This window comes from Falco punctatus, assembly GCF_963210335.1.
Source record: "Falco punctatus genome assembly, chromosome: 8".
Classification (NCBI taxonomy): Eukaryota; Metazoa; Chordata; class Aves; order Falconiformes; family Falconidae; genus Falco; species Falco punctatus.
Window position 1 is genome coordinate 27,237,250 of NC_137588.1, and position 24,484 is coordinate 27,261,733.

The 24,484-nt window shown below is 40.4% G+C and overlaps 2 protein-coding genes across 5 annotated transcripts in view; both read left to right on the forward strand.

The window, feature by feature from the left end:
* The first annotated feature begins 5 nt into the window (after nt 1-5).
* On the forward strand, nt 6-17,848 carry PECR (peroxisomal trans-2-enoyl-CoA reductase). Of its 2 annotated transcripts, XM_080398739.1 has the most exons (8): nt 8-158; nt 3,172-3,305; nt 10,550-10,715; nt 11,372-11,453; nt 13,672-13,768; nt 15,973-16,083; nt 16,682-16,793; nt 16,916-17,848. In XM_080398739.1, exons 1-8 carry the CDS (start codon nt 44-46, stop codon nt 17,002-17,004), a joined length of 906 nt encoding a protein of 301 aa, XP_080254865.1. In that variant the 5' UTR covers nt 8-43; the 3' UTR covers nt 17,005-17,848. The 2 variants fall into 2 exon arrangements, with proteins under 2 accessions (XP_080254866.1, XP_080254865.1); XM_080398740.1 differs by lacking the exon at nt 16,682-16,793 and having other exon boundaries at nt 6-158.
* Nucleotides 17,849-17,998: 150 nt separating this feature from the next.
* MAP3K2 (mitogen-activated protein kinase kinase kinase 2) overlaps nt 17,999-24,484 on the forward strand; it is a 62,455-nt gene continuing 55,969 nt past the window's right edge. For all 3 annotated transcript variants that reach the window (XM_080398719.1, XM_080398718.1, XM_080398721.1), the window contains exon 1: nt 17,999-24,471. The gene's annotated coding sequence lies outside the window, so the exon portion shown is untranslated. The remainder of the gene's footprint in view (nt 24,472-24,484) is intronic.

Sequence of the window (24,484 nt, forward strand, 5' to 3'; positions counted from 1 at the left end):
GGGGGCGGTGGCGCGAGCGGCTGTGTGCGGGGCGGGGGGCAAGATGGCGGCGGCGCGCGGGCTGCTGGCGGCCGGGCTGTTCCGCGGGCGGGTGGCTATCGTCACCGGCGGCGGCACCGGCATCGGCAAGGCCATCGCCGCCGACTTGCTGGCACTAGGTGGGCGCGGGGCGGGGGGGCTCCGTAGGGAGCCCGGTGGGGCAGAGGGTCGGGGTGGGTGTTAGGGGGGCAGGGCCGGGCGTGAGGTGAAGGCGGGGATGGAGTTCGAGGGGGGCCGGGGAGCGCGGTGCGTGTGGGGCAGGCGGCGCCCGGGGGGGCTGTGGGCAGCTCATGAGTGGGACGTTGTGACGGGAGTCGTGAATAGCCAGGAGAAGGAGGCGAGGCTGGTGCGGAGCTGTATGTCTTTAGACCCGTGGCACTTCAAAGATGCCCTGTTTCAAATACAGCGGTCAAGGTGAGGTTGTATTAAGCCTGGACTCTTTCCCTCATACTCCTTCTTAAGTGAGTTTTCCTCTTTCTCAGCTGGAGGGTTTACCTGGTGGTTGAACTGAGTCTGACGTAGTAGTACGGTTTTGAAGTGTTGTCCACGCAGTGAGATTAGAGACACAGTGCTTCTCTGTCAGTACTCGTGACAGAAGTGTCCTGGAGGTAAAGTATATCTTTGAGTGCAAGGCAATCCTCGGAGTCATCCACCTTGCAACAACTTTCCTGCAGGTTTCAACATGAAGTCCTACAGACCAGCATCAGACTGGTTTCAGATAATGTTTGTCATCATGATAGGATTCAAAGTACCAGCACTAGCATCAATGGCCTCGTGGTGCCATAGTCCTCATGGTTTGCGCTCTTGAAATGTGCATCGTGCCATTTCACTGCATAGTAAAGAGCTTTCTTTGTTAAGACTGTGCTGGGAGACATCACTGCCTCTGCTGGCCTTTGTCACCTCAGCTTTCCACTTGCCCTGTGGAGCTGAAGTGGGGGCTGGTTCTGCTACTTTCGTATTACTGGGGAACTAAGCGGTTTTTTAAGGTGTCCTTACATGCTGCCTTAAAGAGGTGCTTTTTAAGCATCATGACAGTGTTGGTTGATGATGTTGTCCAGTCACTTTAAAATTGTACTTAATTTGAACTGCATTATTTTTCTTAAGCAAAATACAAATAACAAAAGCGCTTGTCCATAACATCCTGAACAGAAAACACGGCTGCAAATCTCTACAAAGCACATGTAAGAAAGTGAAGAATAATGAATAAAATCAAGTCTGTCTGAGCAACCTTCCTTACCTGCAGACTTGCTGGCTACTCTCGACAAGATGACTGGGAACTATTTCCATGTACACCTTGCGCTTTAGGCTGTATTTTTTGGAGGGGGATGGAGCAGCAACAGATAATGCCAGTCATGATCTACATTGATTTTATAACCAGTCTCCTTTGAAGCCGCCTGGACAGATTTAAACCCTTTATCTGAAAACTTGTGCCCTTTTTCCCCGACACTATCAGGAAATGGTCTGGTCATTCTTTGTGAAGAAAAATAAGTCAAGTACTATTAGCTTGCACAGTAGGTACCAAGTGTTTTTCAGTGAGAATTTCCCCTCTCCTAATTGGCATATTAAGCAAAAATACAGTCTTATGAGACCTTATTCTATATCAGTGTGTGCATTAACAAGCACTTGAGTTGATCAATGTAACTGCTACTGTGATTTAGTATTTTGTGTTATGTGGTAATTATGTGCACCATTTTATGAACTCTGCATTACTTGGGTGGTTGTACAAGTGACTGGAGTTCTTAATTTAAAAAATGAGGAGACCTCAGAGACTAATACGTTCACATGTGTTGTTTTAAGATGGCCACTGATTGATGGTGAAATTCCCACTCCTAGGGATATCTAGTTGCAGCAGTTCCTTCTGGGAGAATTCAGCTCCTCTTGAGTTTATTTTTTGTGTTTTGGAGTTTTGGTTTGGTTTGGTTTCTTTTTTAGTTTTATGCATCGTTTCACAAGACAGTCTGAGCCAAATGAACAGCTTGCTGTGCTTTACTCCCACTAGTTACTTTGAGTTGATTGTGATGTTTGTTTGATCACGAGAGGCCAAATTCCACTCAGTAAAATAGCAACAAAGGGAAAAAAAACCCACAAAACCACCTGGCAAGTTGTTAACTGTTTTTTTTGGCTGGTTGAGGGTGTTGAATTGATTTATGTTAAAGCAGATGAACAGCAGAGCTAGCATGAGGAAGGGATGACTTCTGCTGGGATGCTGAGGTTATGAAAGGAGGGAACTGGAAGCAAAACCTCTTTGTCTGCTTGCCATCCAAAGCTAGTAATTTGCTTATTCATAATATGAAAATGCATGCTTACTGGATTTGCACTAGAAATTAATTTGATGTGGTCTCTTTTAGTCTATGTAGTAGCAATTACTGAAGACTTAAAGCTGTCCCAAGTCCACTGATGTGACAGAAGAAATTAGACTGGTTGTAGTGTCAGTACTTGCCATTAATTTGGCACCTGTGTTGTTTATCTCTGTAGAATTAATTCTTGTGCCTCCAAATGCTGAAAAAAACAGAGGCTTGAACTCCTGCCTCATTTTTTCCTCCTGAGCTAGGGTTCTGCAGCATGTGGTGGTATTATGGGGAAGCCTCCGTTCCTGCTGTCTGTCATCTGCAGATAGGAATTAACCTCGTGAGGCTATCATCCTTTCCTTCAGACTCCGTAGGGTTAAAAAGGAGAGCATTACATTTGCTCACTGCTAGTCAAAATTACAGCTAGACATGTGGTAAGATTGGTTTTGCGGTTTTAGGAGCAAGCATTTTTTTGTAATCAAGACCTGCTGAAACATTTTTAAATCACATAATTGATAAATGAGGCAGCTGTAAGCAGAGGCAGCAAAAGTGATTTCCGAAGCTACTTTGCTGAATCATCAACACATGGGCTATCTTGCCTTCTGCAGGAAGAAGAGGGAATCTTGTGGACATTTTTTTGATTGCCCTTTTCCTGGCACAGTGGGATCTTGTTGCTAAGAAGCACCTGACATCAGTCATTTCTCTCCTGCAAGGACTTCAATACTGTATCTTCTAGTCAGTGACTAATGGCTGCACATCCTACAAGATACCTCCTTGATGTTATTAAAAAACTAGCATAGTTTTAACTGTGTTAGCTGAAGGGTGTTTCATTTTGTCTCTACAGGTTGCAGTGTTGTTATTGCCTCTCGTAAATTTGATCGATTAAAAGCTGCTGCAGAAGAACTGAATAATACGTTTTCTTCCATGAGGCCTGCCAAAGTGACTCCCATACAGTGCAATATTCGCAAAGAAGATGAGGTAAAGACTAGTGATTTGCTTGACATGTCAAAAGCATATTGTGTATATAAATTCTCAGATCTCCAAAGGTCTTCTCTGGCCCTCTCAAAAGTGTCTTCAATCAGGGGCAAGGTGCAGTAAAGCACTGTTAAATTGATCTAGATAAAGATGTGCTTTTCAAGGGAAGACCATTTGTTAGCCACCTAAGCAAGCAAGCATTTGTAATTGCAAATAGCTTTTTCTGACCATCATATGTATTTCAGATACTTCTGGGAGAAGCAGGCCTTGGAACTGGCATGTTCTACAGCCAAGCTGGAGGCCGCTTAGCATGTTCTTTGTCACATTTTATCACAGCAGTGAGGGGGTGTTAACTTGTGAAGATGGAGACCTCAGAATAGTTTTCCTTCAAACAGGAAGTCACAGCATGGAACGTTGATGCTTGTGACTTGACACAAGTGCTCTGCATTGTCAGTTTTGCCTGTATTAAAGCAAAAAAAACCCCCACAGATATTATTGTTATTAACTGTGTTTCAGATTTTGATTACAATTTGAGGTGTGCCTCATTACAAACTCTATTGTTATCCCAGATGAGTTTTTTTCTTCATATTACAAAAAATTGAAGATCAAACCTGAAAGTACTTACTCTGGGTTCTTCAGAAGTCAACCTTCACTTCCTAATTTTCTAATTTGTGTAATTAAATATTTAAAAGTTCAGCATCAGGTTGGACTTTTAACTTATTGAAGACAACTAGAAAACATTCCGGTAACAACTGATTGCTGCATTTTTCTTAACCTTTCAAAGTCTCTGATAAACTCTAGCATAACGTAAAGAAATATTAATGGCCTTCAGTGGCTATGTGGATTCTGAAAATACCCAAATATACAACCATTAAGCAAGTAAAAAATAAAATTCTTCCCTCATGGAGCAGCTTGTGCCATAAAATATAGTGATATACTCGGACTTTCTCTCCTGAAGGAGATGAACCCTGGGGCTGTGCAGTATGTCACTTCACCTACCTGTGAATTTTAGGTTTGCATTGACTAGCATCAGCAGTGCAATATAATAGGTTATGGCAGATGTCAGAGGGCAACTTACATGATTAAAGCTACAGGAAAGAGAAGAGATAGAGAGAAAAGGCTTAAGCCTTCTAGCAGAAAGTACTCTGGCATGCTTAATAACCTTCTGCAGGTGCATCTTATTTCTGCATCAGTTTAAAAATGCAGTGGGAACTGCAGTGTTCTATGAGATGGTGGAGGGCTCACATGGTGAAGTGAGGTAATCTCCACTAAACAAACTACCATTCCTATTTTATTTCCTGTTTATTAAGTGTGGCTAAAACATATTTGACAAAGCAGTATTTGATGGCTTTGGAAACTTTTTTGAAGGTGCTTTTAAAACCTTTTTTATAGGGTTGGTGTAAAGCATAGTCATTTACAGACACACCAGAACTTTCTCAGAACTTTTGATGTGATACTGGAGAAGCTTCTATCAGATGTCTCCTGCCAGTGGATGTTCTCATAAACCATTGTAATTTCATATCCATATCTATTGAAGAGGGGGTTCAGAGAAGTAAGGTAGATTAAGCTCCAGTCTTGAATTTTTTAGTCATTGGAACAGTCTTATAGTTTGACTCACTTCAGTTCTCTAACTGCTCTCTTGAAATCCTATTTAGAAAAAAAAACCGCCACCACTACAAAACGTTTGTAACTTTTGTGGAAATTTTGAATAAGGAATCTAATTTCTGTTGCATATTAACGTGGTTGGCAACATCCTATGATTTTTGTTCTTTAGCTCTTGGTTTTTTGGCTCTGTCCTCCTCGCTTATTTCTTTAATGCTGAGATTCTCAAAGATTGCTAAATCCAGGCTGCTTGTTACTTAATTTCTAAAATCACTATTGGAACGGAAACATATGGATCACATTTTTCAGCTTTTAACTTTGTAGTGAGGATAGCACTTTCTTACACTTAGGTGCTTAGTGTTTGTAGGTTGAAGCTAGATAAATTAATCAGTAACTTACACTGTTAAAAAACTGTCAGAACTAAGAACTGAGGGATGTGGCAGATTTTCCACAGCCCGCTGCTCACTATTGCTTATTTATTGTATTAGCTAAGAGCAGCAGTGGTGAATACTTTTTTCTAATTTGCACTTGTTTGCATTGCAGAGACTAAAGGAAAAGTACCTTGGGGCTTTTATTTCTATTCAAAGAGCATTGTACATCCACTTTCAAAACCTGTTCCATTCTTAACATAAAATTTAGTGCCTGGGACTTGGAATCTTAGGAACAGGGATCAGTAAGATATGTAATGCAAGTTTTTTCTAGCCTAGGAATAAGTCTTGAGTAGAGACAACACTGCAATATAACTCACTCCAGCATTTTCACAAATACAGGAGTAGCTTCCTGTTTACAGTGTAAGATGGGGTGAGAGGGCATTTAAAATTTCGGTTTTCCTCCCAAAATAAACAAGACTTGTACAACTGTGTTGGCTCTGTGTGCTACTTAATAGCTTTACAACTCATTGTCTGGTTTCAGCTTAGTATGAGTGACTAGTATTTACCTCAGAAATTCACAGAAACATGTTGCTGAGTAGGGAGGACAGCCTCTACCAGTATTCCCTGTGAATCATTACATCCTCTTTCTCAGCTCTTATACCAGGTACCAAAGAATGTGTGGAGGAGAAAGACTTTATAAATGTTTCGACAAGGGAAAAAAGCCTCCTTAGAAGTCAGAACTGATCCATCAACAAGCTACGAAGCCCAGGAAGCTTCTTGAAGAAGCTACATAATTCATTTGGTGTATCCTTCTTTTTGACATCTCAATGAAACCTTTGTAAGAGTAAATCTTTCTCTTAAAGGAAGCCACCCTGATCACCTGTAGGAACAAGCATGCCTTCCCCCCCCCAAAAAAAAAAAAAAAAAAAAATTGTCCTTGTTTTAATTTTATAATCAGACAAACTGGATGGAGGGACTTTAAAGAGAGGAGATCTAAGAAAGATGAAAGTGCTGTCAAAATTTCCAGATAATTTTTAATTTGTTTTGCCTTGTATTGCAAATCTTAAGGTAACTGACCTACTTTCAAGATAACTCATTCCTTGTGTGCCCTGGTTTGGATCTGTGAAATTCAAGCAGTAAAAGATTCATCCGTCATCATATAGTGCAATATGACTGTTAGAACTTTTTCTAGTCTAGGAAGAGTTAAAGAAGGTGCAGTGAATTAATTGCTGCAGAAGCCTGATGGCAGATATCATGGGAATAGCTTAATGAATTCACATTTTTAAGCCTCCTTCATCCTCAGAGGCCTCTTGCTTTCTAGCAAAGCTTAGTTTTTGTTTAATGTGCAAGAAATAATCTTGCTTGATGGAGGATTTTCAGCTGCTGTGTAACCTGTCAGGTTTCTTTCTGTCACGGGTTTGCCGCTGCTTTTGGCTAGTTTTCCACTGAGTGTTTTGTAAAGGCTAACAAACTTGGTTTGTTTTTAAAGATGGAAGAATAGAGGGTTCTGAGATGCTGGTAAGAGCACCTGAGGTTTCTATGTTCTGTCTTCATGGGACCTTATCCTGAAGCAGTGATTGTGCCTCTGTCCCTTATCCTGTGATCTGGAGTGTATTAAGGGAGCAGTATTGCTTCTTTGTGATTATGAAGCTGAAGTGATTTTATTTAAATGTTTTATAGCACTGCCCGCGTAATGTGTTGAATCTAACAAGAGCACATCAGTTTGCTCTTACTGAGATGCAGGCCAGACAGCTCGGTGTGTGTCTTTTCAAACCAAGCTCTTTTTTCCAAAATCTAAGTATCTAATTTATTCATTCCATTGCCTCAGTGTAATGGTGGCCAGAGTGGGAGAGATGGACTCCATCCTTTTTCCATTATGAAAAGAGCATTCTATTTATCTTTGTAGATTTTTGGGAAGGTTAAGCACACACGTGTGTGTTGTGTGTGTCTTAAGTGTTGAGCTACAGCAAATCATTTGATGGGGGAAAGACAGACATGAGGAACTTTTTAATTTTGTAAAGCCATTATGATATATGCTGTGGACAAATAGTTCTTTAATTGGCATCTAGGTAAGTAGAAGACATATCTAGGTAAGTGGAAGATAAAACCTTGTACTTCTAGTAAACCACTGCTTTTCTTGAAATGAGCAATTCATAATTCTGTGCATAGTGTCCCGTTTCCATACTCAAGCTCCAGCAACAACTGCTGCTGGGCCAGACCCGGAGGATAAGGCCTGTCACTTGCACATCTGACAAACAAGACTTCTTGAGATGTACTCAGTACAGTACTATTGAGCACTGACCTCATGTCTGAGTTCACTAGCAGCTTTTCTTCTCCAATAAACTTTATAGCTTAGCATAGTCTCAGTTGGTTTATACATACTTAGTGCCTGTCTGTATGAAGCCTGTAGTGAAAGACTGTGGCTTGGTGAGGAGCTGTGGATAAGAGATTCCTGTTGTTGGACTTTAAAATAACAGCAATAACACCAAGTAAAAATACCTGTTACCGCTGTTTAAGAGTGCCTACTAGTTCTAATCCCCAGATAGCAAATCTCTGACACACTGTAGTGGGTAGTTTGCCTGTTAAGTCTTACTCAAGATCAAGGTGACCTGTGAATGCATGTGGACACTTGCCCCTTTTCTCTGTGAAAGTGTACTACTGCACAATACTTTTGAGTTGCACTCACAAAAAAAAGGTCCTTATTGAAGAGCTCCAGTCTTCTGGTTATGTGTTATGTCTGAAGTACCTGATTTTGTTCTTTTTCTGAAGAATGTCTTAAACTGTTAGCTCTACCTTGTGCAGTTTTGGTTTGTTTCCAGAGTGTTTAGCAGCTTTTTTAATGAAGTTCTTTCTTTGTGGATTTTGAATATTTAGGAATAGAAAGGAATCTTTAGTTCTCACTGTGATTTAAATGTGTTCTACTAGACCTTCTTTCTCACTGTGCTGGTGGCTGCTGTCACTATGTTTACTATAATCAGAAGCACTGCAGCGATGCTTTCTCTACAACACAGAAGGCATTGTGAAGATTACTACAGTTGGAGCTACCTGAGCTGTCACTGGAGACCCTGCTAGCCTTTGCTGGATTTAGGAAAGCAGAACTGATAGGTGTTTGTGGTTGATTTTTTTATTGCCCTGATAATATGATGCGACAGGTAGAGCAACAACAGTTTGTTAAGATACATGTGGACTGTTTTGCATTGATGTGTCACAGCAGGTTTTGCCCACCTGCTCAAAACTTGCTTGTAATGTCTCTTCTCAGTGTTTTTTTTCTTCTGTTCATTTGTTGTTGGTTGGGGTTTTTTTATATTTCTTGGCCTTTTCCCTTTTCTCTGCACCCCTCTGTGCATGCACACATACACCCCCTGCAATACCCGTTGTTCAAACTTTCCTGCTACTGAAAACATTTCAGTTCCATAAACAAGCCCATACTTCAGTAACTTATGGAGAGCAATACTCAAAACAAGATTCTCAGGCTGCCAGGGAGTAGAGTTTGATATTGCTAGAGGAAACATAACATTTGCCACCTAGCAAGACATAGCTTACTTTTCTATGGTTGTGAGCAAACCTGGAAGTATTTGTGTTATTGTGGTTCTCACAAGCTTTGGGGCTGCTGTCCCAGATGTTTTGGGTTTTTGGTATTTTTTTTCCTCAGCTCCCACAAGCTGCAGTGACTGATTTGAGGAATAAAGTGATGTTCAGTACTTAAAGATGGTGATTTAGGTATCAAAATTATTTTCTTAAAGCATTTTTTGTCAGCAGGCATTAGTTTTTTCAGTCAGGCTTCAGTCACTATATGTTTGTTTGGGTTTTCTTCTTCGGAGAGGTGCATGCTTACAGGATTCATACTATCCTGTTAAACCATCCTGAAATGTTAGCAGCGAAAGCTGTAAGGCTGCTTTTTATGAGATTGAGTTAGTGACGCTTTTGGTGAAATACAGATCGTGCTTTGCTTGTTCCTCTATTTTTGATGTTTTCTACTGCTAACTCAATACAGAGGAAGGCTGATTGATATCCTTCCCCTAGTCAAATCTGTTTCAGCAGCAGCAATGCTCGTGCTGTTTGGTTTTTGGGGGTTTTTTGGGTCTGTGTTTTCTTTGACCACAGATACTAGATTAACTTTTTATATATGCTTGAGTAGGAATAACTGATGCATGGTATGTAGTTATGATATGTAATCTAAGCAGGTCATGTTGTCCCATTTCCCGTTTCTTGACATAAAGATTAAATTATTAAGCAGTTGCTATGGAGTTCTTATTATGAAATATGTAGGAACAATACATCACTTTGGTATCTGTAACATCATTGAATGCTTTGAAATATGTTCCCCTCCAGAAATTCTCTTGTGTATAGTGTGAGTGTGTGGCGAAACTGCTGTACTTCCAAAACAGAAGACAACGCAAAAGGCTTATCTTACAGCCTGTAGCTCAGATCAGGTCAGAGTTAGAGCTAGGTTTAGATTCTCAAAATCTCTTCACCTCCATGTGAATTTAAGTCATTCCTTTTCTGCACTGATAGCTCTGAGTGAATAAACTGTCTACTGCTATTTGCTGTTAATACCTTCTCAGAGTACCAAAGGTAAATAGTACCAGACAGTGTTCTTAATCATAAGTATTCATCCTGCTTATAGACAAAAGGTGTCTTAGTTAAATACTTACCTTTCTTTTGCTCAAGATGACAACTTGTGTTATTTCCAGCACTTTACATTTAGAGTTCATGTTTTGTAGGGTAGCAAACTAACCTTCTTGGTCTGAGTAAGAAGATCATCTGTTACCAACTCACATGTTAGAGCTTTAGTGAACGTACAAAACTTCACTTTTTGAAGTAAGAATGTTAAAACGTCACAAGATTACTTACGTTTTCTAATTAAAATGCTCAGGGGTATGGATCAGATGAAAAAAGCTGTAGCTATGTTATATGAAATTCTTCCAGTGTCTGCTGTGAATACCTCCATCCTTGTGAAAAATGTCAGGAGATTCTTAGGGTCTTAAGTAGCAGGCTTTTGTCTGTGTTTTGTTTTTACAAATCTTCAGTGGCTTAAATCCCCTTCTTCCTTCCGTGCTGGTATTTTATGTAGCACCTGTATTATACCAAGAAGATTTCCTAAGTAAACATGGATTCAGCTCAGTCCTTCTTGGCTGACTAAACTTGTCATACTGGTCTTCCAGCCTTTCTGAATTTTATGTGTGAGAAGGATATAAGCGAGAAAATACTGTCTGAGAATGAAATTGGGTATGTAGCTTAAGCAGCATACCACACTAACAAATATTGTTTCAGGTAGAAGCTTTGGTGAAGTCTACGCTGAGTCTGCATGGGAAGATTGACTTCCTGGTGAATAATGGAGGAGGCCAATTTGCAAGTCTTTCTGAAGCCATTCGTGCAAAAGGCTGGAATGCTGTGATAGACACGAATCTTACAGGGACCTTCTACTGCTGCAAAGCAGGTAAGGATTTAACATTTAAGCTTGTTTTGTTTATTTGTTTTGGTTTTTACATTTCTTGCCTTCTGGTATTGCTGTAAAGTTTCCGTACCTTCTTTTTTCCTCACACTTATCTGACAGTGGATATCTGTTTTCATGAATCTTATCCAAAGCTCTACATTAAATTGTACGTTACGTGCATATATACAAACATACGTTTAGGCAAGTATGATCTTCTGCTTAAGGCCACATTTGGGGAGTCAGCTGGCTTGGATACTCACTTAATAGACTATACACTTCTGTGGCCTGTATTCGCTGTGTGTAACACAGGAAAAGATTCCTCTCTCATCAGGGATGTAAATCTAAAGTTAAATTTAAGTATGATACATGATTCTCAGATAGCGTTGGGAACATGGAAATTAAAGTGATTTATGTGGAAGCATGAATCTTGATTTCCACCAGAAGACTTTTTACAAACTTTGAGACTTACCTGGACCACATCTGTTATTTCAGCAATCCAGTGGCGAGGCTGTGGTACAAATAGCAGATTGTTTATCTAAATCTGCACAGGAAATGTGTAGTGTAGTTAGAGTTAAGACTCCAAATTTGGTTTCTGGTTGGCAAGTTCATTTGTATGCATTTGTTCTGATATTTATAGGTTATCTTCCTCCTTCATACAGTGTACAATGCCTGGATGCAGGAACATGGAGGAGTCATTGTCAACATTACTGCTGCCGTGAGAAATGGGTTTCCTGGAATGTCGTAATATATATTTTATTTTTACGTTTCCCTGTATTTTTCCCCTAGAAATACTAATTGCTCCTAAATACTTCATTTTAGAAAGGTGTGCGCTGGGCAGCAGCAAAGTGTGGAAATAAAGTAGTTAGGTCAAGAGAGAGCAATAGTATCACTTGGCTGTATGTGTGGGCCTCTCATTAATTCAGTAGAGACTACAGGTGTAAATGGCATCTCTGGTCTCTGTCAACTTGTTTGTAAGAAACTTTGAAGCAAGACTTGCCAGTGAAGCTTTCACTGTGAGAGTAGCACTGAAATGTAACCTATACATCTTCTCTTTACAAATCTCTGGAGGGTTTGCAAGAACTTGGCACCTGCTGTTTTCATCTTCTACTGTCTGTTTACAGGTCTTGGTGGTGTAATGAGTTATGGGAGTTGAACTGGGAGTAGGGGAGTAGGAGGAACATTTGTAGTATGTTACCAGGTTTTGGCTTTGTCCTTCGGGTCATGTAACACCTGCTTTTCCCATTTTCCTTTTTACTCTCACTTTGTAGCCATCTTTCTTGGAGAAGGTGTCTGATGCAGAGAATTGGTTCTGGTTCTGTTTGCTCTGCTTCTTTCTTGACTGGGAGGAAGTTAATGGACACAAACATATTACCACATATGTAGTTGTTTCGTACTGACACAAATGATCACAGCTGTCTGCATGAAAATGCAACATCCTCTCCATATCCATGTGTGTACCACATTTGTTCAAATTTCTTTACCCTCAAAATAGAAGCAAGCAGGAGTCTTCCAGTTTGAAACTTTTTCCCCAAAAAAGTTCCAATTCACTGAAAGGAAAATAATGCTCAGAAAATAAATTGTTTCAGTTATTTTATTTTCAAAAGGAATTTTGAATTTGTCAAATTGCTGCATTTTGGCAGTTTCTTAATTGGAAAATAACTGAATTTCTTCTTTGAAACTACTTTTTTTTTTTTTTACTTTGAATTGGTATTGAAGAAAGTATAAAAATATGATTTGAGCACATGTTCCATTACCTCTCTTTGTCTTGATTCATGGTTGAAAGTTTTCAAAATTTAAAATTTTTAAGGAACAGCAGAGTATTTTCTCACTAGCTTGTTCTTGGCAAGTACAAAATAAATTTAGAGATCCACAGGGTGGTGCTGAAGGCACAGTTATTTGAGTTTCTCCACTCCGGTTAAGTGTGGTTGAATTGTCACAGCAAATAGGCTGAAGATGTATTTGAGAGTTGAATCAGGAGATAAACTAATTCTGAATAACAGTGGAAAAAAGTTTCCCAAATAACTGTTGTGCGTGGATGTAGATTGATAGACAAAAATACTTTCAAATTAAATTCACATTGAATTTATACTTGTTTTAGAAATGTACTAGTGAAAAAGACTTGCCTTTACAAGTCCAGCCACCACTCACATGATACAAAAATCACATGATACAGTTTTTCATAAGTATTAATTTTGAACATAAAACTGGTCAAGTTTGTTTGCTCATAGTGTGCCTGGAGGTTATTTGTTTCTGGCCTAAACATATGAATAAGTTAGGGTTTCTTATGTTTTTCTTAAGTTTTTCGTATTCCTTTCCTGGTATTTGAGAAATGATTTTATTTATCTTCTCTAAGTTTATTTTGCTAGGAACTAAATTCTTATTAGTTTCCTGAGACCCACTGTCCATTATTCATAATTGCAGTAATCTTGTCTGCATTTGTTCAAGCTTGTCATTATTTCAGACTAGTTTCCTATAGCACCAAGGTGTATGAGATCACTCTGCCTATGATCATCTCTACCTCCATCCACCTATATTAATTTTTAATAGTGGCTTATTTTAGTCATGCTTGTCAGAAGATCTAAACTATTTTTCAGACCACTGTCCTTCCAAGCAACCTTCCAGGTTGCTTTACCCGTGCAGCCCACCTTTCATAGTTTTACACAATTTGAACTCTGCCTCCAGTTGCTTTTCATTTTAAAAGCCTGCTTCTGCAGTAGAATGTAACTGGCCTCATGTCACAGTGGGGAAGAGATCATGTTTTTTCCCCAAATGACTGGAGATCATAGTATAGCTTGTTTAGACTATAAAGCTATGGTCAAATAATATCTTAGCCTCTCTCACATGGTTGATCCACCCATAGACAACTACTCTGACTACCCTAGTAAGGCTGCAGTAAAATCAATATTGGGCACTGTTAGCTGAAGGAACAGATGCTGCTTTTGCTTTCTTTTTTCAATAGGCATACAGGAGCTGCAAGAGCTGCAGTGAATAACCTAACCAAGACTTTAGCTTTAGAATGGGCCCACAGCGGAGTAAGAATCAACAGTGTTGCTCCTGTAAGTAATGGCAAACGATCTGATTAAACTTAGCCATCGTATATGTTCATGGTTAAAACTTTCCAGTCACAAGGGATTTTAAAATCTATAGCCTGTAACTGTGTGTGGATTATTTATGTATTTATATTTTTATAATTCCATCATCTATGTTCTTGAGGTCATTTGAGAGTGTTTTGTACTGTTTGGATGACCAGCCAGAGATGTGGGATAAAATTGCTTCTGCTTTGACTTGGCATTCTTGGGTCTTTTCCTAACTTAATGAAATCATACTTGGGAGGCATTGGTGACCTGTCTTACAAACCCTTGACAAAACTACCAAATGCTTTGTGTTTCAGTGATGGTTATGTTATTTCTGAGTTCAGAAAACCTTTTCTTTTTGAGGTTCAGGTATGCTGATGGCTTCCCCTGTGTTTACCAAGTTATTTTTAAAATCTCTGGATGTGCCACATGATGTCTTTTACTTTGTCTTCTACATGTTAAGTTAGATTAGCTTTAGGTATAAAAAGACTGTTTGAAGTGGACCTTCTGTCAAACAAATTATATGTAAAAATGTGTGTTCTTATTTTTTTTTTCTTATGAAATATATGCAGACAGGAAGCCACTATACAGTTTGGCTAAAATATGCCTGCCACACTTCTGAGGAAGTAGGTAGCATGTAGCAGTTGTTTGAAATAAGTGTGTGGAAAGACCAGCCATATTATTTAGTGCATGGTCCTGTAGATGTAGAGGCTATATAGAAGCCCTAGCTTTGACATTTGAGATCGTGTGATCTGTTATGACTTGTGTAATCTTCACCCTTAACCACAATTTATTTTACACATTTACTTCCTTGAAAACAGAAGAGGAAAGATAAACTTTTCCCAGCTACTGCTAAATTCAGAATTTATCTTATCTCACAGTATAGTCAAGCGTCAGATTTGTTGAACTGTTTCTCAGGATGATCTTTCTACTATCTTACAGGATGTCTGTATATGCTGTTGTGTCTTTTGTCCTAAAACATATGGGCTCACTTTCTTTGGCATAACACAGAATGCTTAATGGCAGATGTGTGATGATCATTCAGGTAATGGCTCTTATGTAGCCTTTGTGAGGCCCAAGTCATTTGAAGACTTCTTTAATATTAAGATCTACTGGCTTGGTTTTCCTGGTTATTGTTTATTTCTGATTAATCAAGTCTTGGGGAAGTAAGTAATTAAGACAGCATTATTATGTGAATATATTTTTCAGGCTTGCTAGTTACCTAATGAATCATACTAATTATACATTATAGCACTTGTCAAAGGAAGTTTTTGACAAGCAAACACTTCAGAAGTATTTACTAGCTGTGTTACTATGCTGGTAACAAAAATCCATGCTGTAGTTACAGGACTACTTTATATCCTCCTGTCACTTTTATGGACACACTGGGTCTGTGGTAACCATACAAAACTGTTGCTGCTTTATAGGAGCAGAGTCCCATGTAGGGAATGGGTACATTGAGAGGGAAGCATGCATTCTGATTAAAATAGTTTCGCATATGAGTTAGTTCCCTAGTTCCCAAAATATAGTCACTCATGTTTCACAGATATCTTAGATATCTTAGCGTGTACTCCATGGATGAATTCAAATTTTGTTATCTTCCATCAACTTGAGTCCCAGATGTTCTGTCATAAGTAATCAATGTAACCCTGTGTTCCCATTGCTGTAGCCTTCATCTTCCCTCTCAAGTCTAAACCGGACTGTATAATCATCAAAGCAGAGACAGTCACCTTTTTCTATAGCAGCTAAGTAGGGAGAGTCTGAATTCTGACTGTGAAACTGTCTGCTTCCATAAAAATCAATCTAGTGTTCTTACAGATTAGAAGAAACTGTTGTGAACTTGTTCTTTGGGCTTTTTGGGTTTCTGCTGTAAGCTAATATGAAATGCTTTTAATTTGAAAAGTCTTTGAGTTTCTTTATACTCTCCACTTTATAGTTATTGAAGTGACAGTGAAGAATTAGAATAATCTGAATTATTATGCTTGAATAGAGGTGTGGCTAGCAGCCAAATTACCTTCTTGTATGAATTACACTATTCCATTAAATTTAAAAACTTGCATTCAAGTGCTGTATAGATAGTTTAATCCCACAGAAAATCCCAGTAATGTCAACTTCACAATTTTACAGTGATCACAGTTTAATCATATGCAAGAGACCTTAATTTTCACTATGCTGTTTTAAAATAGGGATTAGTATTTTCAGAAACTGCTGTTGCAAACTATGGAGAACAAGGTACAGCAATGTGGTTAAAGAGCATACCAAAGGTTCCTGCCAAGAGGTCAGCGGTTCCTGAAGAGGTAATGTATTCAGAACATTTGTGATAATTCTACTTCTGTGTCTCTATTTTGAAGCCACTTTATTATATGGAGAACAGAAAAGACTTAATTTTGCACTGTGATGGAATATTAAAACAGAAAAAAACTTGTGGTATTATGTAGTCGTGCCAAGTGGGAAACTTCTTCAGTAGTCACAGTTACACTGAAAGTTGAATTTAGATGCCTCTTACAGCTGAGACATTTCACAGTAGACATTATTAGTTCCTGAAAAGGTTGACTTCCAGCAGGGAGGACTGAAAGAATGAGTATTAATGTGAAAAAGTGTATCTTAAAAGTACTTAGCTCTCTTCCACCAATTGTGCATCTTATAAACAGGTCAACTGTTTGGGGTTTTTTTGTTATTTTTCAGCATCTGATGCTGATCTTTGAGAGTTCACTGGTTTTAATCTGTTATGTACGTGATGTTTGTGGCTGGAAAGATGGGTTACAGATTGTTACAGTTTTCATTACTGAGTAGAAAATGTTGCTATGTCTTGCCTGTACAAATTTTTACAAGCATCTTTGACATGAACAATTCCCAGCAGTTTCAGAAGGATTAAAATTGTCATTCCTTTGTCAGATCTCTCCTGCAGTATGTTTCCTACTATCTCCAGCTGCTTCTTTCATAACTGGGATAACTATGGTCGTGGATGGCGGCCAAAGTTTATATAGCCATGCCCTAGAAATACCTGGTAAGAAATGGGCTACAAAATAATGCCCTTCGAAGGACTAAAGCTGGGCACGGGGAGGACACACAATAAAACGCCTAGTTTCTCAGTCAATTAACTTATGTTGTTTTATTTGTTTTCCTCAGATCATGACAGATGGCCTTCACCACCAGAAGGAAAAAATTCTGAAATGCTTAAAAAGGTTCTTTCTGGCAAGTTCAAGCCAAAGCTGTAAAATAATGAGATTTCATTTTATTCCCAGTTTTACTCTTGCTGATAATCATACTTTGTGATTTGGGCTTATTATTCTCAGTAATATAATCCTTTTGCTCATACATTGAGTGCCTTGATTGTCATTGGTTTATATTTAAAACTCGAAAGGCTGTACATAGCAAACTTCTCTGAAAACACTCAGTGCCCTGAAAACATTCAGTTTCTTTGGAAGGAGAGGTATAAAAGACAAATTCTCTATTTGCACAGGCATGAAGTAATGAAGAATCTCAGTCCAAAGTGAATAAAAAAAAATACTTATTTTGAAGTGAAGGGGGCAGTCAAGGAACATTTCAGAATTCTCCTATTGTGGATGAATTTGGGGAGAAGGTAATTTAGATCTCTGTTATTAGTTGCATCGGTAACCCTTGAGGTAGCTGTTAGCTCTACACTATCCCTGTTCAGCCACAACTGAGTGCTCAACAGCTATTTTAAATACTAAGTAGAGTAGGTATTTCTCTGACAAGGATTAAAAATAAGGCAGAATACTGTTATTAATGTTTCAAACTAATATGGCATATCATATTGGGAATATTTTGAATTGTTTGTAGGTGTAACGACATAATGGAGTTAAGCTGGCTGCAAATTAAATTTGATAATAGAACAATCAGATAATAAACTTAAGCTTGAACATACAGTGATGGAAAACAGTATAGATTCAACAATTTAACATGCAAAATCTTGAAGCAAAAGGTATGGCATATATTGCAGTGCTTTCTGTAGTATGCTATTCCGTTAAAGGAGAAATTTGGAATCCTTCATTTACCAGTGTTCATTTACCATTACCATTAAAATGCTTTTTATCCGTGCTGTGTTGTCTAAAATGGGTGTGCTTCTTTAAAAAACAGAGACTTGCAATATATCACTCAAAGAGGCTGTATTTGTTGTTCCTTTTTTTTATTTACATTAAGGCAGGTGTTCCTATGTCTGATAACTTCAATCAAAATACAAAAAATAAGTGATGACTGTGTTTGCTGTAAAAACTGAAATTTGTGGAATCAAGTTGCTGCTATAGAAGCAACTTCTTTAATACCTGATTTTTGGATTGAATGTAAGAGTCCCTGCCAGCTGTTCATTCTCTGCAAAAATGTTTGACTTTAGTGTCTTTCATTAAAGTATGGGGACTTACACAGGTACATGTAGATAGCTTTTTCATGAAATCTGAATGCCAGTTTTGTGGGGAAGGAGCGGTTTGAGCCAAAGTGCTGTTTCCTTCTGACATCCTCTTTCCTTAGTAACAGGGTGGTCGCTGATGTGGTTGTGAGAAACTTGTACAGAGATAAAAATCAGCTTTTTTCAAACCTCTTGTGCAAAGTACATTTTGATTAATCCAAATATTAGTTCAGGGTACACAGCAAGATAATTCCTGGAAGAAAATGCACCTGTTAGATTAGGAAGTCTAAAAGCCTAGCTCATTGCATATAAGTGAAATTATTTATTTTGGTAAGAGATTATATCAACCTTCTTTTACAGAAATATGTTAAGAATGTAAAACATGAACAGGCTTGAGACTTGTGAAATTTACTTTATATTTGACTGTGAGCTTCTACAATATGTGTGGACTGTAGATTTGATGTGAAATGGTGGTGATTTGATAAAACTAAATTACTTTTATTATATCCCAGAACTGTTCTCTACGGGATTTGAGCATAAACTTGGAAATAATTATTTTACACTGTTGCACATTTTGTCTGTAACTTTGCTGGAGACTTAATATTCATGAACAGGGGAAGTTTATACATAATGATGGTGAAATACATCACTCACCTCAGTGAAATGGAACATTAGAAAATGAGCCATTCTCCTGTGTGGGAGACATGTTCAGTCTGCCATTAATAAACTCTACTAAGAACTGTAACAAACCTTTCTGTTTGTACTGAATACAAGGAACTTTTATTTGACCTTGCTGCCTTCAACTTCCAGCAAAGCAATGGATGTATTAAGATCTAAGCTAGCTCTTTAGAAGAGGCTTGTGCTGTGTGTGCTTTTTTTCCCTAGCAAGAAGTTGAAACAGCTAGCATTTGTGGCACTGTAATCCACTGCAGCTTAGTGCAATACAAGAATTTACTCAAAATACTCTAGGGGTAAGTACAGTGTAAGAAAATACATCCTTAAAAAGAGAAGTGGAAACATCAGTGTTCTGTGCTTTTTTTTTGCTTCGTTTTTGGTGGTAATACTGATGTTCCCCATGTGTTGAGGCTTACTGTGCACCATATTAAAATGCTATCACATTATATTAGCTATTAGGATCGTAACTCCTTTGCTGTAATTGTTTTGCAATGATCACTTTCCCCCACCGCCCAGTTTTTCTTCTTACAGCAGGAAGAACATGAAATGTTTAATTCTCAGAACAAAGGTTTTATTTTGATCTTTGCCTCTTTGGTCTGTTTTTATGCAGGTTGAAATTGTTTTAAAAGTTTTGCAGTGCCTTGCATAAATACAGTGTTGTGTCAGCTGGCAGCATGAATGTTTTGGTTTTCTGCTGTTAGTGCTGCAGATAATACCAGTGGTAGCAAAGCTCTTCCTAGGCTGTTGTAACAACAGTTCTTGATCAAATGGCATTGAGAGGTTAAAAAAAAAGTGGGCGTCATAACAAAACCGTCCTTGACCTGTATAAGATTTGGGTATCTGAGGTTCAGAGAACAGGGCTTGATTTTATTTATTTGACAAGGCAGGTAGATGCAACCGTGAAAAGGGCTAAGGAACCTTAGGAGGAATCAAAGAGGTTTATTGACCAAACACTGAAACTTAAACGTTTGCTGCACTGTACAGTTGTAATTAAGTGAAGAAAAGAATGTTAGAATGACAGTTATATTTACCATTCTGTTAGATATCTCTTTTCAGTTGCTTTAATATTTACCTTTGCATAAACCTGCACCTATTCTGCCTATCCCTTGTCAGATACTCATTTGACTGATAAATAGATGATTATCAATGGCTACTTTGCTTCACCATGTGGTGTTCTATCTGCATATAACAGATTCTATAACGTAGAACTTTACATTTATGAAAGCAGTGTAGCTCAACGAAGGGGAATTTTCATCAACTGTACTTGCCCTATGTTTTACAGATGCTCTTTGTCTTAAGCAGAATATTGATGATTCAGGGTATTTATTTAGCGTAAAATGAAGTTTGATTATTCAGGGGTTTTACTTAGTGTAAAATGAAGTCTGTGTTCTAAAAATCCACATTCTTTAAAGACTAACAGTCATCATGTTTGCTGAAGGGAATATACTCTGTGCAGTGTCATTCTGCAATAAGGTCTATTGCTTTAAGATGTAAATGGACAAATACAAGGCAACGGTTGCTTGTTACAAGCTTTTATGGATATGTTTAATCTTCTGAATAGTTGTATAGAACATCCTGTATAACCTTTAAGAAAGGAGGCTATCTGCCAGATAGCGTAATTTCATATACTTCTAATCAGCATCTCCTAGTTTACTCTTGCCATCTCAAATAGCAGACTTGTGTTAAATGGCTCAGTAATGTAGACGTTAGGGGAATAATCTTATTAGTAAAGTCAACACTGCCTGCGTTCTGGATTGCTGAATATGGCTGAGTCCTAAAGGTAAATGAGTTGCTTCATAAACTCCAATGATGGGATTGGAGCAGACAAATCTACTGCTGCCCAGTGTCATCTACAGTGTGCTTTTTCTAGAGAAGCAACTCCATACCTGAATGACCACTCTATTTTTCTCATACCTTGGTCTATGTATTATATACTTGGTTCAAGTATTATAGACAAGTCAATAGCTGGCTGCTCTTTATTTATTTTGTTCTGGAGCTAACCTGAATGTCATGGGCAGTGAGAATGTGTCCTGAAATGCAAAATACTAAGTATGATGGGAGATGCCAGTCTGGGTAAGAAATACAATTGCTAGTAAGGAAGATGAAGCCTCTTAGGAATCTTCCAGCAGTGATTTAGGACTGTCCTCCCCAAGCTATTTGCTCTTCCTTTCTTTTGGCATCAGCCTCACAGTGATGGTGCATTTTTATCAGGAGGAAGTGGAACTAGTGAGATGCAGGCACATGTTTCCTTCAGTCATGGAAAGGCAGAGGAGCATAGCAAACAGGTAGAACTAACGAAGGCTTGAAGTAATACTGTTGTTTGCTCAGTGCATGCAAGCTAGATTTAAATTTATAAACAGAATGTTGGCCTTCCTGCTGGTGAGGGAGAACTCTTGATCATGTTATAACATGACAACGTATCATGTTAAAACATCACAGACTTTATGCTACTGCTGTTCCCAAGCAAAGCTGTTTTGACTTATCTGCCCCATCTCTGCAGCTTGTTCCTTTTCCAGTTAACCCCTCTTTTGGTTAAAAATATATTAAATTAATCATGTATTTAACTAGATCCTTTTCTGGATGTAGTTCAAAATGTGGTAACATGGTAATATGGTGCCAGTGATAGGAATAAGTGGTGTGGAGGCAGACAAACTTGGGGTGGAAAAGGAAGATGATGGCATGGCCATGAAAAGGAGTGCATTTGTTTCCATTTAAAGTGTTTAGAAGCTGTGGCTTTAGTGTTAACTAATACAGGCACTTGTTAGCCTCAAGCAGTACATCTAGAAGGTGAGAACCTCTTACTGCAGTGAGGCATTGATTCTGAAATCCAGGGAGAGCCATACTGTCAGATTTCAGTCAATTGCTTGAGTATACTAAGATGTGCTTACCCTATAATTTCCACCCCTGCTCCTCCCAACTTCCATCACCTGTACAGGGCTTGTACTGAATGCATAAATAACTAATATGCTTTATTGCAACTTCTGTCCTCTATTTTTATACTCTTCTGTATCAGCAATTACACTGTTCCTGTAAGATTTATTTTGTTCCGGTAGCATGACAAATGATCTCAGAACCATGCCCCTGGGTTTGGGCTGAGCCAGTGTCATAAGTGCTGGTTTCTGGTGTTGATAGTTTTTGTTTGTTTGGTTGGTTGTTTTTTTTTAATCTCAGAGTCAATGTTTAGCTGTTTATCCTGCTCCTGATACCGAATATGTTCTGTTTTAGGGATTATGGCACAATAGTGCTGATGGCTGTCAGGTTGTGTATCACCTCTGCAAAGTGCTCTTGGGATGGTGTTTATAGTGCAAGGAGAGTGCTTTGTGCTGTGCAGGTTTGTGCAGAAACACGAAGAGCCACATGGGCAGAGGAATATGGGGTGATTTTCTACAATCCTTCCTAGCTTTGGTAGTGAAGGAATTCTGACTTCAAAACCCTCTGCTTACTAACCATTGCTTCATCAGTGAAATCCATTTGCAAGATGCTAAAAGTGACAAATGGCCATGAACTGGAACATTAAGGCAAGGGAAACACTGGATGTGTTTTCAAAGCTGTGTAAGCAGCTGTGGCTCATTGATCTTGCTTGATGGTGCAGGAGTATCACACGTCAGCATTCTTCTTGGCTCTTACTCTATCATTTAGCAGAAAAGGTCACCTTTTTAACTTTCTAGTTAAAGACTCTTGGTCATGACAAGTGTCTCACGAACATGGCATGATTTTGCCAACTGTGGAACAGAGCATCTTAGCTTCGAGACAGGACTGCGTCTCCTTAGTGTTGGCTCTGGAGTTCTTATTAATCACTGTGATTCAGTCTTGTGCCTTTCTTGGATATGCTTCATCTGTTGGTCTTTATCACAGTCCTTTTCAATCCCTTCTTTTAAAAGATGATGATATTTGTTTTTACCATTTTTTGTAGCCTATTTCAGTGGAAGATCTCACAATACTCAGGTTGTGGGCCTTGATGTGCAATTGTTTAGTTTCATTTGTGGTTCCCACTGGAAGTTTGCTTGCCTGGGTATGCAGCTTGGGGTCTTGCCCCACTGAAGACTTGTCTGTTTGAAGGACCGTACCAGCATAATTATATATGCCTGTAATAACATGTAAGTCTTAAACATCTGTTCAAGCAAGTTTTCCCAGGTTTGTTTAGGGTGGCCAAAATAACCCCCCCAACCCTCATTTTGGGTGGATTTTGAGGGCTTATCCAGGCTTTACAAACCTCTAATTGTCTTAATGGTTAAGTACCTCTGGCCAAGGGCCAGAAAGCAGGTCACAAGCGCAGCTCTGCTGAGGTTACCGTGCAGCAGGGTCAGGTGCAGCAGCACATATCACTGCCACCTCGGCAGGGCTCTGAACACCCATCGCCTGCCAGCGCGTCATGGAAGGGGGTTTGCCAACACACGGGTCATTCATGCTTCTTGTGTGTGCACAAGGGTTTGTGCCTGTAGGCTTAGTTTCAAATCTGTACAAAACTAATTACAGTGCCATAGTAATTTTTAGTCATCTGCTACTTAGGTGTTGAGAGTAGCACTAATAGCTGTCCTGCTACATACTGGGTGAGTGCTTCCTCATCAATTAATTTAGGGTAGCATCCTTCTTCCGAGTGTGTATTGACTTTCTGAGGGAAGAAGGTGGCACCTGCAGAGCGGTCAGCCTGTGCCAGGAGGAATGGGCAACCTGAAGGCAGCAGAGCAGCATTTTGAATTGTCCTAAAAAGTGTGTGCAGCCTGCTCACCATGGAGCCGAGGCCGCTTGTCCTACCGCCGGACTGCTGCTCGGGGCGGGCCAGGGCCAAGGGTTTTCTGAATTAAGCAACGGCGGAGACGTGATTGCACCGAGGTGGATGTTCACATCCTATCTCTGAACAATAAAGATCACACAGCCGCAGGCCGGGTCTAACCCAAAACGGCCTGACGGCAGCCAGCGGCTGCTGCCCGGCCTCAGGCAGAGGCGGGAGGCGGCAGCCCCTCTGCCCATGGGGCCGCCCCTGCCGGTACCGCCGCCCCGCACCGGGCCCGCTGGCGCCAGCCCGGCCGCCTCACGGAGGGCAGCGGAGCGGCGCGCGCACCGCGGCCGGGCTGGGGCAGGGGGCGTGGCTGACGCGCGCGCGCTGGACGGCCTCCCACCGCCTCTGCCGCCTCCTGCGCGTGCGCGGGGGCGGGCCGTGGTTCTCGCACCGCCCGTGCGCCATGACGTTGTGCCGCGGTGACGTCCCGCGCGCCTGCCTCCGCCTCCCGCCGGCGGCGCGGCCGACGTCACGAGTTTCGGCCGAGGGGGAGGCGGGGCTTTCGGTTGGCAGCAGAAGCGGCGGCGGCCGCCGGCGCCTCACGCCTGACGAGACCCCCCCGGTCCCGGCTCGGCCCGGCCGCGCCGCCAGCGCCTCGGGGGCACCGTCCTCGCTGCCCTGCCCGCGGGTCTGACTCGGAGCGCGGCTCTCTCCGCGCCGGCTCCCGTGCCTGCTGTCACCCTCCCCGCCGTGCCCCGGCGCGGGCAGGCCCCGGGCCCCTTCCCCCCCTCCTCTGGGGGGGTGGGCGCCTCTCTGGAAACCTGGCCGCTCCTTCCGCGTCGCCTGCCCAGCCGGGCCTGCGCCCGCTGCTGCCGGGCAGCGCGGGGGGTCCCTCGCGGCCGCCCGGCCTCCGCTGTGACACAGGTCGGTGCCGGCG

Bases quoted from the DNA above. Each gene is read 5' to 3' on its own strand.
- PECR (XM_080398739.1), top strand. From the start codon at position 44: ATGGCGGCGGCGCGCGGGCTGCTGGCGGCCGGGCTGTTCCGCGGGCGG. The intron at 159-3,171 runs GTGGGCGCGGGG...TTGTCTCTACAG, and splicing joins CGCCGACTTGCTGGCACTAG to GTTGCAGTGTTGTTATTGCC. The intron at 13,769-15,972 runs GTAAGTAATGGC...GTTTTAAAATAG, and splicing joins GAATCAACAGTGTTGCTCCT to GGATTAGTATTTTCAGAAAC.